Consider the following 12,379-nt stretch of genomic DNA (forward strand, 5'->3'; position numbering starts at 1 on the left):
GCTGCTGAGTCAGCAATGATTTTGAGCACTGGTAAAAGAAAATTTGATTAGAAGATCGACTTCCCAAACCTTCTATTGCCAAAGGAAGGGGCATTGGTTGCGAAGCTGCCAAATTTACCTGAAAGGTCATTAGGATGGTAAAGTCAATAAGTTTGACTTTACTTCAGGAAAAGTCCATTGTCTAACTCTATTAAGTTCCTATTTGGAGATTCTTATTACCTGATGTGACTGGGTCACATGTTGATGTTGAAAAGAATCAAAGTGAAGAGGAAGCTTAAAGGAAGAATTTTGAGCTGTTACTTAAAGAGTTGTGATAGATTGCTTAGGAATACATAACAACATATAATATCCTTACAGTGGCATTTGTGAAAATTTGTTGTTTATATGTTTCCATTGATAGCAATATTCGAAAAATGGATTTGATTCTTTCGACTGTGGTAGTGTCATAATTTACCAAATAAGGAAAGATCCTCATCACCCAAGTTTCAGTTGGGTAGAAACTTGGAGTCATGCGACTTGTATTGTATGATGGATGAGAATTTTCATCTTTGGGAAATTAAGACTAATTCATTGTTCACATGCATATGTGAGTCAAGTGAAAGGATCAGGGGATCAGGTACACTTGAGTGTGCACTGGTCAGGTCCACCACAAAGAATGATGAGACTATTCGTCATGATTTACTAAAGCTTAGCAAATATGGTTATACTTACAAGTTTAAGTATAATTCTAAAACATTGGAAAAGTATCAATGTTAGGCAGAACGAATAAGAAGAATCAAATAAGGCAGGAAGATAAAAGTTTCTCCAATCTGAAAAGATGGGAGAGTACTTGAGTATCTTGTTTTATGATTATCTTAGTGATTATGAAACCATATCACAATTGATTCTCTAAGGACATATTAGTGCATTCTTATGACTAAGAAGAGGAATCTTGAATTGTAGGAATGGTTAGATCAAGAAGATGAATCATACTTCGTTTCTAAACAAGTCTTAGAGTCATACTCCAAGATTGTAACTTGAGTGAATACATCTTAAAGAAGGTTTATTAACACTAGTCAAATGTAAGAGTAAAAGATGTCCTACTCTTGTACATTTGAAATTGGTAAGTTGTGATGTTTTGGATAAAACAAAGACCAACTAAGGCCAATTGTGTGAAGTGTTTTTCTTGATAAGAATCTGCACTATCCCTTCAATATTTGTTTGTCAAGGAATGGTTCTTGGCAAGAGAGTCTTATATGTCAAGAGGACAGTGGGAGTCTAAAAGATCCTGAAAGAGTTTCAAGATCTAATCAGGAATAAAACCTGTAGTTTATCACTAGCACACGACTTGAGGTTTATAACCTATCATGTTAACATATTCCTGTTTCTGTGCCCATTCCAGTTAAAGTTGGTTTTGCATTGGGTGCATAACAACTTGGAAGCAATGGCAGGCCCTTGTGCTGCCAAGTGGCAAGAAATTAAGATTGCACAAGTTCGGTCCATATGAGTTTGGATTTGTCACTAACCTTGTCTTGTGATTATGGTTTGACAAATTCACATGGATAGGAACTCATTCACCATAAAATCTAAGTGTCATAAGGTTTCTCTATGATTCATGAAAATGATGGTGAGGAAACACTTTCACTAAGTAGATTTTAAGTAGATAGCAAATGTGTTATTTGCATTCTCAAAGTCGTTTGTGGAGCGCGTGTGGTTAACCAGCACACTAACATGGACTTGTGAGAAATAGCAAAGGTCTAAGCAATTGAGACTATGATTACGGCATCCCTTTTCATAGTTCTGAAATTGTTAAGACACACATGTGTGCTATCTAAGGAAAGGTGTATGATTTTGATAAAGTTTTATCGAAACATCTTGTATCAGAAGTCTGAACTTTGGTAAGAAAGTCAATAAAGTATTGATTTCTAGAAGTCCAACTGATTTCTGGATACATGTCAAAGCTAGTGGGAGCATAAGTGATATGCTAATAATTATCATGTAAGTAGGAGCATGATTATTATGTTAAGTATTAATTATAGAAAACAAAAGTTTCAATTGGGAAAAGTTGTTTTGCTATAATTAAGGGAGAGGAAATTATACTTCATTTCAATTATAAAAGCTTAGATTGAGATTTTGATCATCTTTATTCAAGGATATATATATGAATTTTATGTTGGAATGGTTCAACACATGGAAATTCTATATATATTGCGTTCTCAAAATTCGATTATGATTACGGCATCCCTCTTCATAGTCAAATTTTGAAAACATGGCAAATAAAAAATATTGTAGCAAAAGAGTGGTCTATGATCACGTCTTTATGTGAGACGTCATAAATCGTGTCCCATATACTTCGGATATAGGATCGATTGCATGTGCTATAATATTCATCCTTTCTAAATTTTCCAAATGCTCAAGGCATTAAGAGGATAGAAGATCTAGAATTGAATATGACTAAAATGATTAAGCAATTGTCGAGGACAATCTGAGGTTTACCAAAGATTGGTTGCTCATGGACAGTTTGAAGTATATTGTTAATTTTGGAAGGACCGTATTAACATATTCTGAAAAGAGGCAACTCTTGTTCAGAAGTGATAGTCAAAATGCGAATCTGGAAAGGTTTCCATAGGTGGAAGTTGTTCTTCAAATTTGTGTAAGATTAGAAAGCTTAATGCAAGAAGGATGTTCAAAGTAATGCACTTTGAATTTGAGACTTCGTTTCCATGGAATTGATCTCTAGTGGAATACTCTGTAATGTCTGTTGACAAGTCTTTGTGACTTTGTGCATAGTCATTACGAGAGGATCAATGCATATAAGATTAGAATCTAACAGATTTCGTTAAATGGTAGGAATTTGGAATTCTTACATTTACGATAAAGATTTAGGATTGTGAAATGAGCATCATTGGAATCATGTTCAATTAATATATTTCACAAAGTAAAGATCATAGATAAACATAGTGTGCATACTTGGTGTATGGCATGACTAGTGTTTAGAAAACATAGTTTACATGCTTGGAGCATGGGACAACTATTATTTTGATTCAAGTATAAAGTTGATTATTTGAAACATTATACAATGAATAATGAGTAATCAATATGGTGTTTAAATAAAAGGTGTTTTATTTACTCTCAAAGGTGCTTGGGACCATAGAGGATTAGTATTATTCTTGTGTTTCACTTTGCATGTTTTGACTTCCAGAATAACTAGGTTATTCTTTCCGAATGATTAAGTTATTCAAACCATCCACAGTCGATAATACGTTGGAAGTAGGTATTAAGGCAAGATTGTCATGAATCGGGTTTGTAGATGTCCAAGGTAGTGGACATAGTAAGAGTTACTGCAACATTCATGAGTACTCCTGGAATAGGGATTCGAGTATTGGATTCAACCCACGCTCATTTGAATCACTTCATGGATTTTATCACGAGTGATCATGAGACGATAATATCTTATATTCTTCAAACCTAGAGATATGACTTGTTGCCTATGAGTTGGTTATACATTGATTGCACGTAAACGCATTTGGTAACTCGATGTTATAAAAACGTGCCTTTGTGTATAATTCAACAAGTAGTAGAACAAGCATATGAGTCGAAGTTTATCCATTCCTTTTACCCTTGGAGGGATAAAAGCGATATCTGTGGGCCCCTCGATGATTTGGTGATGACAAACGTAAGTGCTCGGTCGGGCCAGGACTGCTTTGATTTGTTCAATTAGTCAGTCGTCATAAATCGGAAATCGGGAAACAACAAATGGACAGAGAGAATGATTATAATCCATGTCTCAGTCCATATGATATCTAGAATGGAGGAATATATGATACCTTATTTAATGGACGCGTCATTGATTTGTTCAGAGTTCGACAGCGGCTTTAAGAGCTACGATTTCTAGTCAGGTTTTGGAGTCATACGCAACAATAGTTTTAGACTTATCCAAGTGGGAGACTGTTGGATTAGATGTCTAAGCCCATAACTATTATTGGTATGTATTCGACCCGAGAGTAGCATGGTCCATTTGGGTTGCATATCATCAGGACAATTTGTTAGGATGGACTTTTGAGAGAAGAGGTTATATATGATTTATTAATATATTATAAGTTCTAATATATTAATATGAAGTCATATGTTTTAATTAGTATTGATCAAGAATTAATTTGGAATTAATTTGGTGATAAAAAGAGACTAATTAAAACTATGGGGACTAATTATGGTAATTAGTTATATTTATATGTGTTGGGCTTATGATCCATGTTGGACCAAGTTTATGTATGGATACATAAAGAGTTGGGCCACATGAATCATGGATCATAAGATCCATGGATATGGGTTTGGGTTATACCCATGACTCTTAGAATTCAACACATATAAATACATATGTTATGACCTAAAAACCGCCACCCTTAGTGTGTGTGTGCATGTTCTTGGAGTTCATGAAGGTTTTAGAGTGCATGGAGATTCTCTCTCAAGTCCTACCTTTGTCCTTGATGTGTTGTGACTTCATTTGAGGCTTCCACACTATTGGGGCTAAGTTCTTAAGGCCAAATACATCAAGACCTCCAGACACACAAAAAGGTATGTTACACTATCTAGTAGCTTATGTAGTTTGTATGACAATTGCATGCTAGCTATAGGTTCAATACCTTGGAAACCATTTGCATGTATTATTAATGAAAACATAGATCCAAGGTATTTAGGGTTATATGTGCACCATAGGATGTTGTATTATACCAAAACCCAATAGATGCGCCATCAATGATCATGAAGCGCCATCCTATGCTTGAAGTGCCATTATGGATTAAGAAGTGTCGTCGATAATGTGGATGTGCCAGTCATTGTCAAGGTATGCCACTTTTAAGGAAGAAGTGCCAATATGGTTCTAGAAGCGCCATTTTGTAGGTAGAAGCGCCATTCTAGAGGAAGAAGCACCACTTTGAAGGAAGAAGCACCACTATGGTTCTAAGAACACCACTCATAAGACGAAAGCGTCATCCCTGGAGAAGAAGCACCATTTCTTGCACAAGAAGCGCCATTCTCATGTTGATGCGCCATCTTTTTGCAAGGATGCACCACTTGTGTTCCTTGATGAGACTTATTCTATGAAGTCCTCTATGATGCTCACGATTGTCCAAGGATTCCATGAAGTTGATAATGATCAAGGAATACACCTTGATGCGCCACCATGATGGATGAAACAACACTAGTGTTCATGATGCGCCACCTGTGCATCATGATGCATCACTATAGCTCCTGATGATTCATCATGTGCGTTGCTAATGATCATGGGTTGTATGACATAGATGAATGTTGCAGAAGATGTTGCATGGTGGATTATGATTGGTTAACACCATTCATGGGCCTTTAGGCCAATGACTTGGCCTATTAGGGTTTTAGGTATGATCCCTTAAATGGAAATAGGGATGCATGCCAAGTCATTTGAAATGTCTTGTAATTATATAGTGATAGGCGAATCTCTGTGAAATTGTAATTGTAACCTCTGTTTGAGAGCTCTGAAATAAAGAATACTCCCCTACTACATGTGGATGTAGGTCACCTTGACCGAACCACCTACATATTGTGTCTTGTGTGCTTTTAGTTTTGCTAGTTATCCACTTTACATCCTAACAATAATACTAAGTGACAAATTAATTTCTATCACATCCTTATGAGAATTCCTTAGTATGTTTAACCAACTTTAACCTATAGCACTGGGATGGTAATTAATTATAGTCATTAATTGGTAAAATGTTGGGTAACTTACTTTTTTAGTAAGATAGAAGACTTAGCTAAACAGGCGATACATCTATGGTATTTCACTAAGAGAAATGTTTATGTCAGGAGACGACAATGGACTAGGTGGAAGGTAGTAGAACATGTTAAAGTGAAGACTTCTTGGGATTGACTTCTATGAAGTATACATAAAAGACATGCAACTGAGAAGCAGACGTTTTAGGATTAACTCATATAAAGTAAAGGATGATGAAGTGAAGAGATATAATGACGCGCTTAGCGATTTGCAAGTATCAAAAGGTGGTATAAGTAAATGAAGAGCGTTTGTCTCCATACCAGCAGAGTACATTCATATATAGTAAACCCTACAGGCTGGGGACTGTACTAAAAGGAATACGAAGAGTTAATATTATAACTATTTCTGAATTTACATTGTCTTTAGAATAAATACTTAAACGCTCAAGGTTTTTATGAATCCATATCATATGAGACTTAGAGGATTGTTGTAAAGCAGGAAAGATCCTAGAAGGTGAGTCTAGGAAGCTTTAATATGTGCTTGATAGAAAAGAAAAATACTTAGTGGAGTCTAAGGAAAATCATTATATGTGCTTATTTGGACACATTTATGTGCTAAATTGTTTTATGATTATCATGTACAGTGACATGGGAACTGCTAGGTAACCTACAATGAAATTATTATACTAATAGACCCCTCTATTATAAATTAAATAGATTACAATGCAATACGAAGATCCACTTCTAAATAACACTCTTTCAAATGGGAACTGCTAGGTAACCTACAATGAAATTATTATACTAATAGACCTTTCTATTATAAATTAAATAGATTACAATGCAATACGAAGATCCACTTCTAAATAACACTCTTTCAAATGGCAGCAAGAACAAAACAAAGGACCTCATTTGTCAAAGTATAGATAATTGTGGGCCAGAAGTGATATAAACTAAACATTACTGTTCATATATATATATATATATATATATATATATATATATATATATATATATATATATATATATATATATATATAATCAAATTATTCCGTTAGCTGCAATTAGAAAATTCTTTGCCCGGGAGACAATATCAGTTTTGGATCATACTTGGCTTTCCTTTCTTCAAATAAACTCCATTTTGCACCGAAATGCTTTATCCACTCTTCTTTTGTTGTGTAATATCTTGGAAGATATTGCTTGATTTCTATTCCAATTTCAGCACATACATTTAATATCTTTTTGTTTTGATCGTCGATGATTTTCCCATCTTCGGTGTTTCTTGCTGAATGCAATAAACCAATGGTGTAAAACACATCTTCATCTTCGTCTGGTATGGTGGCCGACATCCTATCATCCCACCTGTAATTTTAGCACAATTTTTTTCAGTTAAAATTGTTAACAAGAAGAAGATTTTTTTTTTTTGGGAAAATACAGGTAATAGTAAAAAAATGGGGGATAATTTCAAAATTTAGACATGAAAATGGACATTTCCTGGTAAATAAATTAGTGTATTAAAAAAAAAAACACTCAAGATCCATTCCGCGGAGCTACAGTAGATTTCGCGGAGGTAGCTCCGAGGAATGGATCTTCAGGTTTTTTTTTTTTTTTTCAAATCGATTTTTCTGGGTTTATATTCAATCGTCCAACTAATTATTTTCAAGAAAAGATTATGATAGTATGATTTTTTTTTGACAATGTTTCGTAAGAATGTGAGTTGGAAAAAAATTAGTCTTTTAATTAGAGATCATTACATAAAAGAATCATTGGAGGAGATTTTTTTTAATCGATTTGAAAAAAAAAAAAAAAACTGAAGATCAATTTCCTCGGAGCTACCTCCGCGGAATCCACTGTAGCTCCGCAGAATGGATCTTGAATTTTTTTTTTTTTTTTAAATACGCTAATTTATTTACGATTTTGCCATTCCGCGGAACTATAGTAGATTCCGCGGAGCTCCAGGGAGCTACCTCCACGGAATGCATGTTTATACCCGAAAATGTCCATTTTCATATCTAAAATTTGAAATTATCCCACATTTTTTTTTTACTATTACCGGTATTAATGAAATATGGTTTCTAGGGAAAAGCACAAAACAATAATATTAATTTTTACTTTGTGAAGAAAAAAAGTTACTGAATTAAAAGACATTTAACTCATGTCGTAATTTGTTTTACTAATAATTTTTTTATTTGGTATGGAAATTAATCATTGGAAATGGGTAAGTAATCACTTTAAAATTCTAAAGCAATTGTTTCAAAAGACTAGAAAAAATTAATTAATAGATAAACAAAATAATTCAGTTTTTGTATGTTGACAAAAAAATTATTATTTCTCTATTAGTAAAAAATGAAGTATTAGATATTGATTCATCTATCAAGCAGCTAGCTCGAATAAATAAATTAATTAAATTTTCCCTAACTTTATCAAGGTAAAATATATTATTCTTTAATTTTCTAGACTAATTAAGACCCGGAATATAGTCATTTTTACCTTAACTATCTCATATATATATATATATATATATATATATATATATATATATATATATATATATATATATATATATATATATATATATATATATATGAGAAATTAATATTTAATTACCTTGTCCGCTTCATCGGGTACACGAGAAACGGGCCCGAGCTCTTGGCCTCTTTTTGAATAATATCAACGAATACGTGTTGATTAAATTCCAAAATGCCCGATTTTGGGACAAATAGATTTAGCCAAGGATGAGGAACATCCCACAATCCTTTACATTGAAGCTTTAGTTCTTCAATTCTCACTCTATTCAGAAAATCAACATATGAAACATCTTTCTTGAAAATAAATCCTGTTTTGAAGCTCAAATCTTTGAATATGTCATCAAGTTCCTGTAAGTACATACAAAATATTGAAATATTGAGCATACAGGTTGCAAATGTCGAACTGTTTGGATTATTATGCCATGCACATGATGAAGCGTACCTCATTGATGGGTTGTACGCTGAATTCATCGTAGTACTTGACTACTTCTAAACAATAAACGACCCCACATGTTGATGCTAAAGAATTCACTTTCTCTTCATCAAGGATTGAGAAAAAAGAAGATCTCCAATTGTTTGCAGGACTCTTCTTCATGATTATAGAGCCTTCAACATAATTAAGCCCATGATTAATTGAGATTAAGTGTTCTTGATCCTTTGTGAAGATATCAAAATCTTCGTAAATCATTCGAACCCATTTCACCTATAAGAAATCACACAAAAATTAAAATCATATCAGATACGTACCTCTCAAAAATATGAAAATATACGTTAGTATATCTATTTTACATATGATCACGAGTATGTGCATTAAAGGGTACACTCATTTTCCGTAAGTCTTTAATGATCTTACTCTTGTCGGTGCCTTGTCTAGAACAATTCTTGCCCTAGTTATGATCCCAAATTGACCAAGACCTCCAAGAACTCCATAAAAGAGTTCAGAGTTCATGTTTTTAGAGCAAGTCATGAAATCCCCTTTTCCTGCAAATCATCATGAAACACATCAAGAATTTTAGTTTCAATTCACCTCTCTGATATGATAATCAGTCACTTTCAAGTGAGGTATTTTTGGTTTTCAAACGATGATCCACCCAACCTAAACTAGTCTAAGAATCCATAGTCTTGTGTGCATGCATGTGTGTGCTTTTCAGTTTTTATATATAGGAAGAGACAGAAACGTCACTTTATTTATGTTTTTAAATGTGTTTTAATTAGATATCGAACAAAATGAAATGTCCAGTTAACAGTTAACCAAATTATGTGTATGCATATAGTTCTGTGTGTACCAGTTATGACATCCAGTTCATGCACATTGCTGATCTGAGGACCATGAAGAAAAGTCTGTCCACTAATCCCTGCATTAGAAAGTGTACCACCAATAGTAAGATACAAGTAATCCGTCCATGAAACTGGAGCCAATCCATGGTCCAACGTCGTCCTCAAAACATCGATCCAAAGCTGCTCACCACCAACATCAGCATAAAACCCTAAATAATCACTCCAAGAAACTTTAATACCGCCACTTAAAGACGTCATTTCCACCACCACCCCATCTTTTGCCATCGCCTGACCATCGATAGAGTGGCCATGGCCTCTAGCGGCGATCTTGAACGGAGAGGAAGAGGTATAGGAGGATTTCACGAGGTGGACGATGTCAGAAACGGTTGACGGATAGAAAACGGCAAACGGAGTTTCTTGAAAAAGTTTACCGAAGTCAGACGAAGCTGTTTTAATGGAAGTGGAGTCTACATACAGTTTGGTTGCGATTTCAAGAGGCAGTGGGAGTGATGAAAATGAAGTGTTTCTCCATGGAGTGAATTTGGTTAGCATGTTCGAAACGAAGTTGTTTATCATGTGTAGTACAAGTATACATGCACGGAGTACATGAGATTTTGCCATGACGCGCACACACAAGAGAGAGAGAGAGAGAGAGAGAGAGATAGAGATGTGTTGGATATAAACAAGGAAGGTCGTAAGATACCTCTCTCTATATATAGGAAAAAATAGATTAAAAAATGAAGAAAATATAGCTATTAGTAATTTTTGCATTTTTTTTTATAATTTTAAATAATAAAAAACAAATAAAAAATCAGCATTTTCATAAAATGTTATTTATAAAATCTAATACATGTAATATTCTATAAAACTATTATTAAAAATTAAAAATTAAGATTATAATATGCAAAAAAACTTATTATAGGTACTATATGTAAAAAAGTAATACTTTATTAGAATAATTTGTTAAAATGGTAATTTTCATTTAAATTATATATATATATATATATATATATATATATATATATATATATATATATATATATATATATATATATATATTGGAGCAGTGGTCAGTTTAGTCATCTTTTGAGCCTTGAGTTGAGTTTTCTCACAGTACTCATGGACTCATGGGTCGAAGGCACTAATGACGACCCTTTAGGTTGTGTTATATATCCTGGTATATAGGAGGATTCTATTTTTTGTGATATGTTAGATTGGTATATTTATATGATTACATGTACTTGCTGGTTATATGTTATCTTTTACATATGTCGATGTATTGTGGTTGGGTTGAAGCGGTTCTGCTTTGTGCTGAAGGTCAAGATACCCAGACGGTCTAGTTGATAATGTAGGCCCAAGGGAGTGGTCCAACTTATATTATAGGCTCGGGAGCGGTCCAATTTTATGTTGTAGGCTCGGTGGCGGTCCACCCTTGTGTTGTAGGCTTTGTTTACATGCATTGTATATATTTTGCTGTGTGGGGTATTTTGGGAGAAACTCACTAAGCTTTAGACTACATTTTGAGTTCATGGTTTCAAGTACATTAGATGACCGGGGCAAGACAAAGGTGTGATTATGCACATCATCTTTGAATATTTTATTGATAGATGATTTTGGGATACTCTAATTGATTACTATGAGCTTTTGGAAACAATGTTTTGTATGATTTATGGAATATTAAATAATTTTGAAAAATGAAAATTTTTTACTATGATTTTTGAGATGTTACAAGTTGGTATCAAAGCCCTGGTTTTAAAGAATATGATGAATAATAGTGGGATTCCAGACTCAAATTAAGGATTTGCATAATATTTTTGAAAACTAACCTTAAAAAGACCAACAAAAGGGATGTTATGTGTACAATCAGCCGAAACCAATGAAAGTGTTCCTGAAGATACCCACACTTGTTCTGTGTATTGATGATATTATAGAATTGCATGCTAGTTGTATATAACACCCGGTTCCTGGTACGTATTTAAATTCAAGTAATGTTTTAATTTACTCTGGGACTCGGCGAGTCGGAGGCCCAACTCGTCGAGTAGACTCGACGTTATGCGGGGATTTTAATGATCTACTCGACGAGTCGGGAGACCGACTCGGCGAGTAGGAGTTGTCTGGACAAAACCCTAGTGTATAGGGTTTGCACCCTATTTAAACACTTTATCTCGTCCCAAACCAGCTTCTATCACCCTCCCAACCCAGATAAACCCTAGATTGAAACCTTAAACACTTATTGAGTGTTTTTGAGCCTTTTGGTGCTTTTTGTGTGTGTTTGAAGTTGGAGAAGAAGAAGGAAGCTTGGAAGTTCAAGTAGAAGCAAGGAGATCCAGAAGTTTTACTTCATTCTCAGCTCATTCAAGGTAAAAAGCTGGAACATTGACCATCTATTTCTTATATTTTGATTTGGGGCTATTTCTACCCTTTTTATGAGTATAAAGGAGCAAAAATCGGATTTGGTGGGTGTGCTTGGAATTGCACTTCGGATCTGGGGCTATTGGGGGTCTTTATGGCATAAAGGTGCCAACTTTGTTGGCATAAACACCCCATGCATCTTGTAGACCTTCTTTTATGGAATTTGGAGCCAAAAACCCCATGCATGGACATCGAGATTGGGACTTTACGTATGAAATGGACCCTAGGGAGTTAGATCTATGGTTTTGATGCATTAAGACCCATTATAATTGACTGTATAGTTTTGGACTAGGAGGGACTCGGCGAGTCGCTTGGGTGACTCGACGAGTCGGAATGCATTTTCCCCCAAACGTCTTCTGGGAATGGTTTTGGTTGAGTGGAAGGAACACTCAGCCTGCTAGGGGGTTTGTTTTAGACCTGGAAGTCATAGGACTCGGCGA

General features: G+C 34.5%; 1 protein-coding gene and 1 pseudogene across 1 annotated transcript; both read right to left on the bottom strand.

The window, feature by feature from the left end:
* Nucleotides 1-6,785: 6,785 nt before the first annotated feature.
* On the bottom strand, nt 6,786-7,645 carry LOC145126773 (cytokinin dehydrogenase 2 pseudogene; annotated as a pseudogene).
* A 679-nt stretch (nt 7,646-8,324) lies between these two features.
* LOC145125114 (cytokinin dehydrogenase 3-like) lies at nt 8,325-10,181 on the bottom strand. Its single transcript, XM_079060603.1, has 4 exons — nt 9,536-10,181; nt 9,103-9,230; nt 8,692-8,952; nt 8,325-8,597 (listed from the first exon to the last, which is right to left on the bottom strand). Exons 1-4 carry the CDS (start codon nt 10,146-10,148, stop codon nt 8,325-8,327), a joined length of 1,275 nt encoding a protein of 424 aa, XP_078916729.1. The 5' UTR covers nt 10,149-10,181.
* Between the last annotated feature and the right edge of the window lie 2,198 nt (nt 10,182-12,379).

The sequence above is a fragment of the Lactuca virosa genome, chromosome 7 (genome assembly GCF_052849685.1).
Source record: "Lactuca virosa cultivar CGN04683 chromosome 7, Lactuca_virosa_CGN04683_v6, whole genome shotgun sequence".
Lineage (NCBI taxonomy): Eukaryota > Viridiplantae > Streptophyta > Magnoliopsida > Asterales > Asteraceae > Lactuca > Lactuca virosa.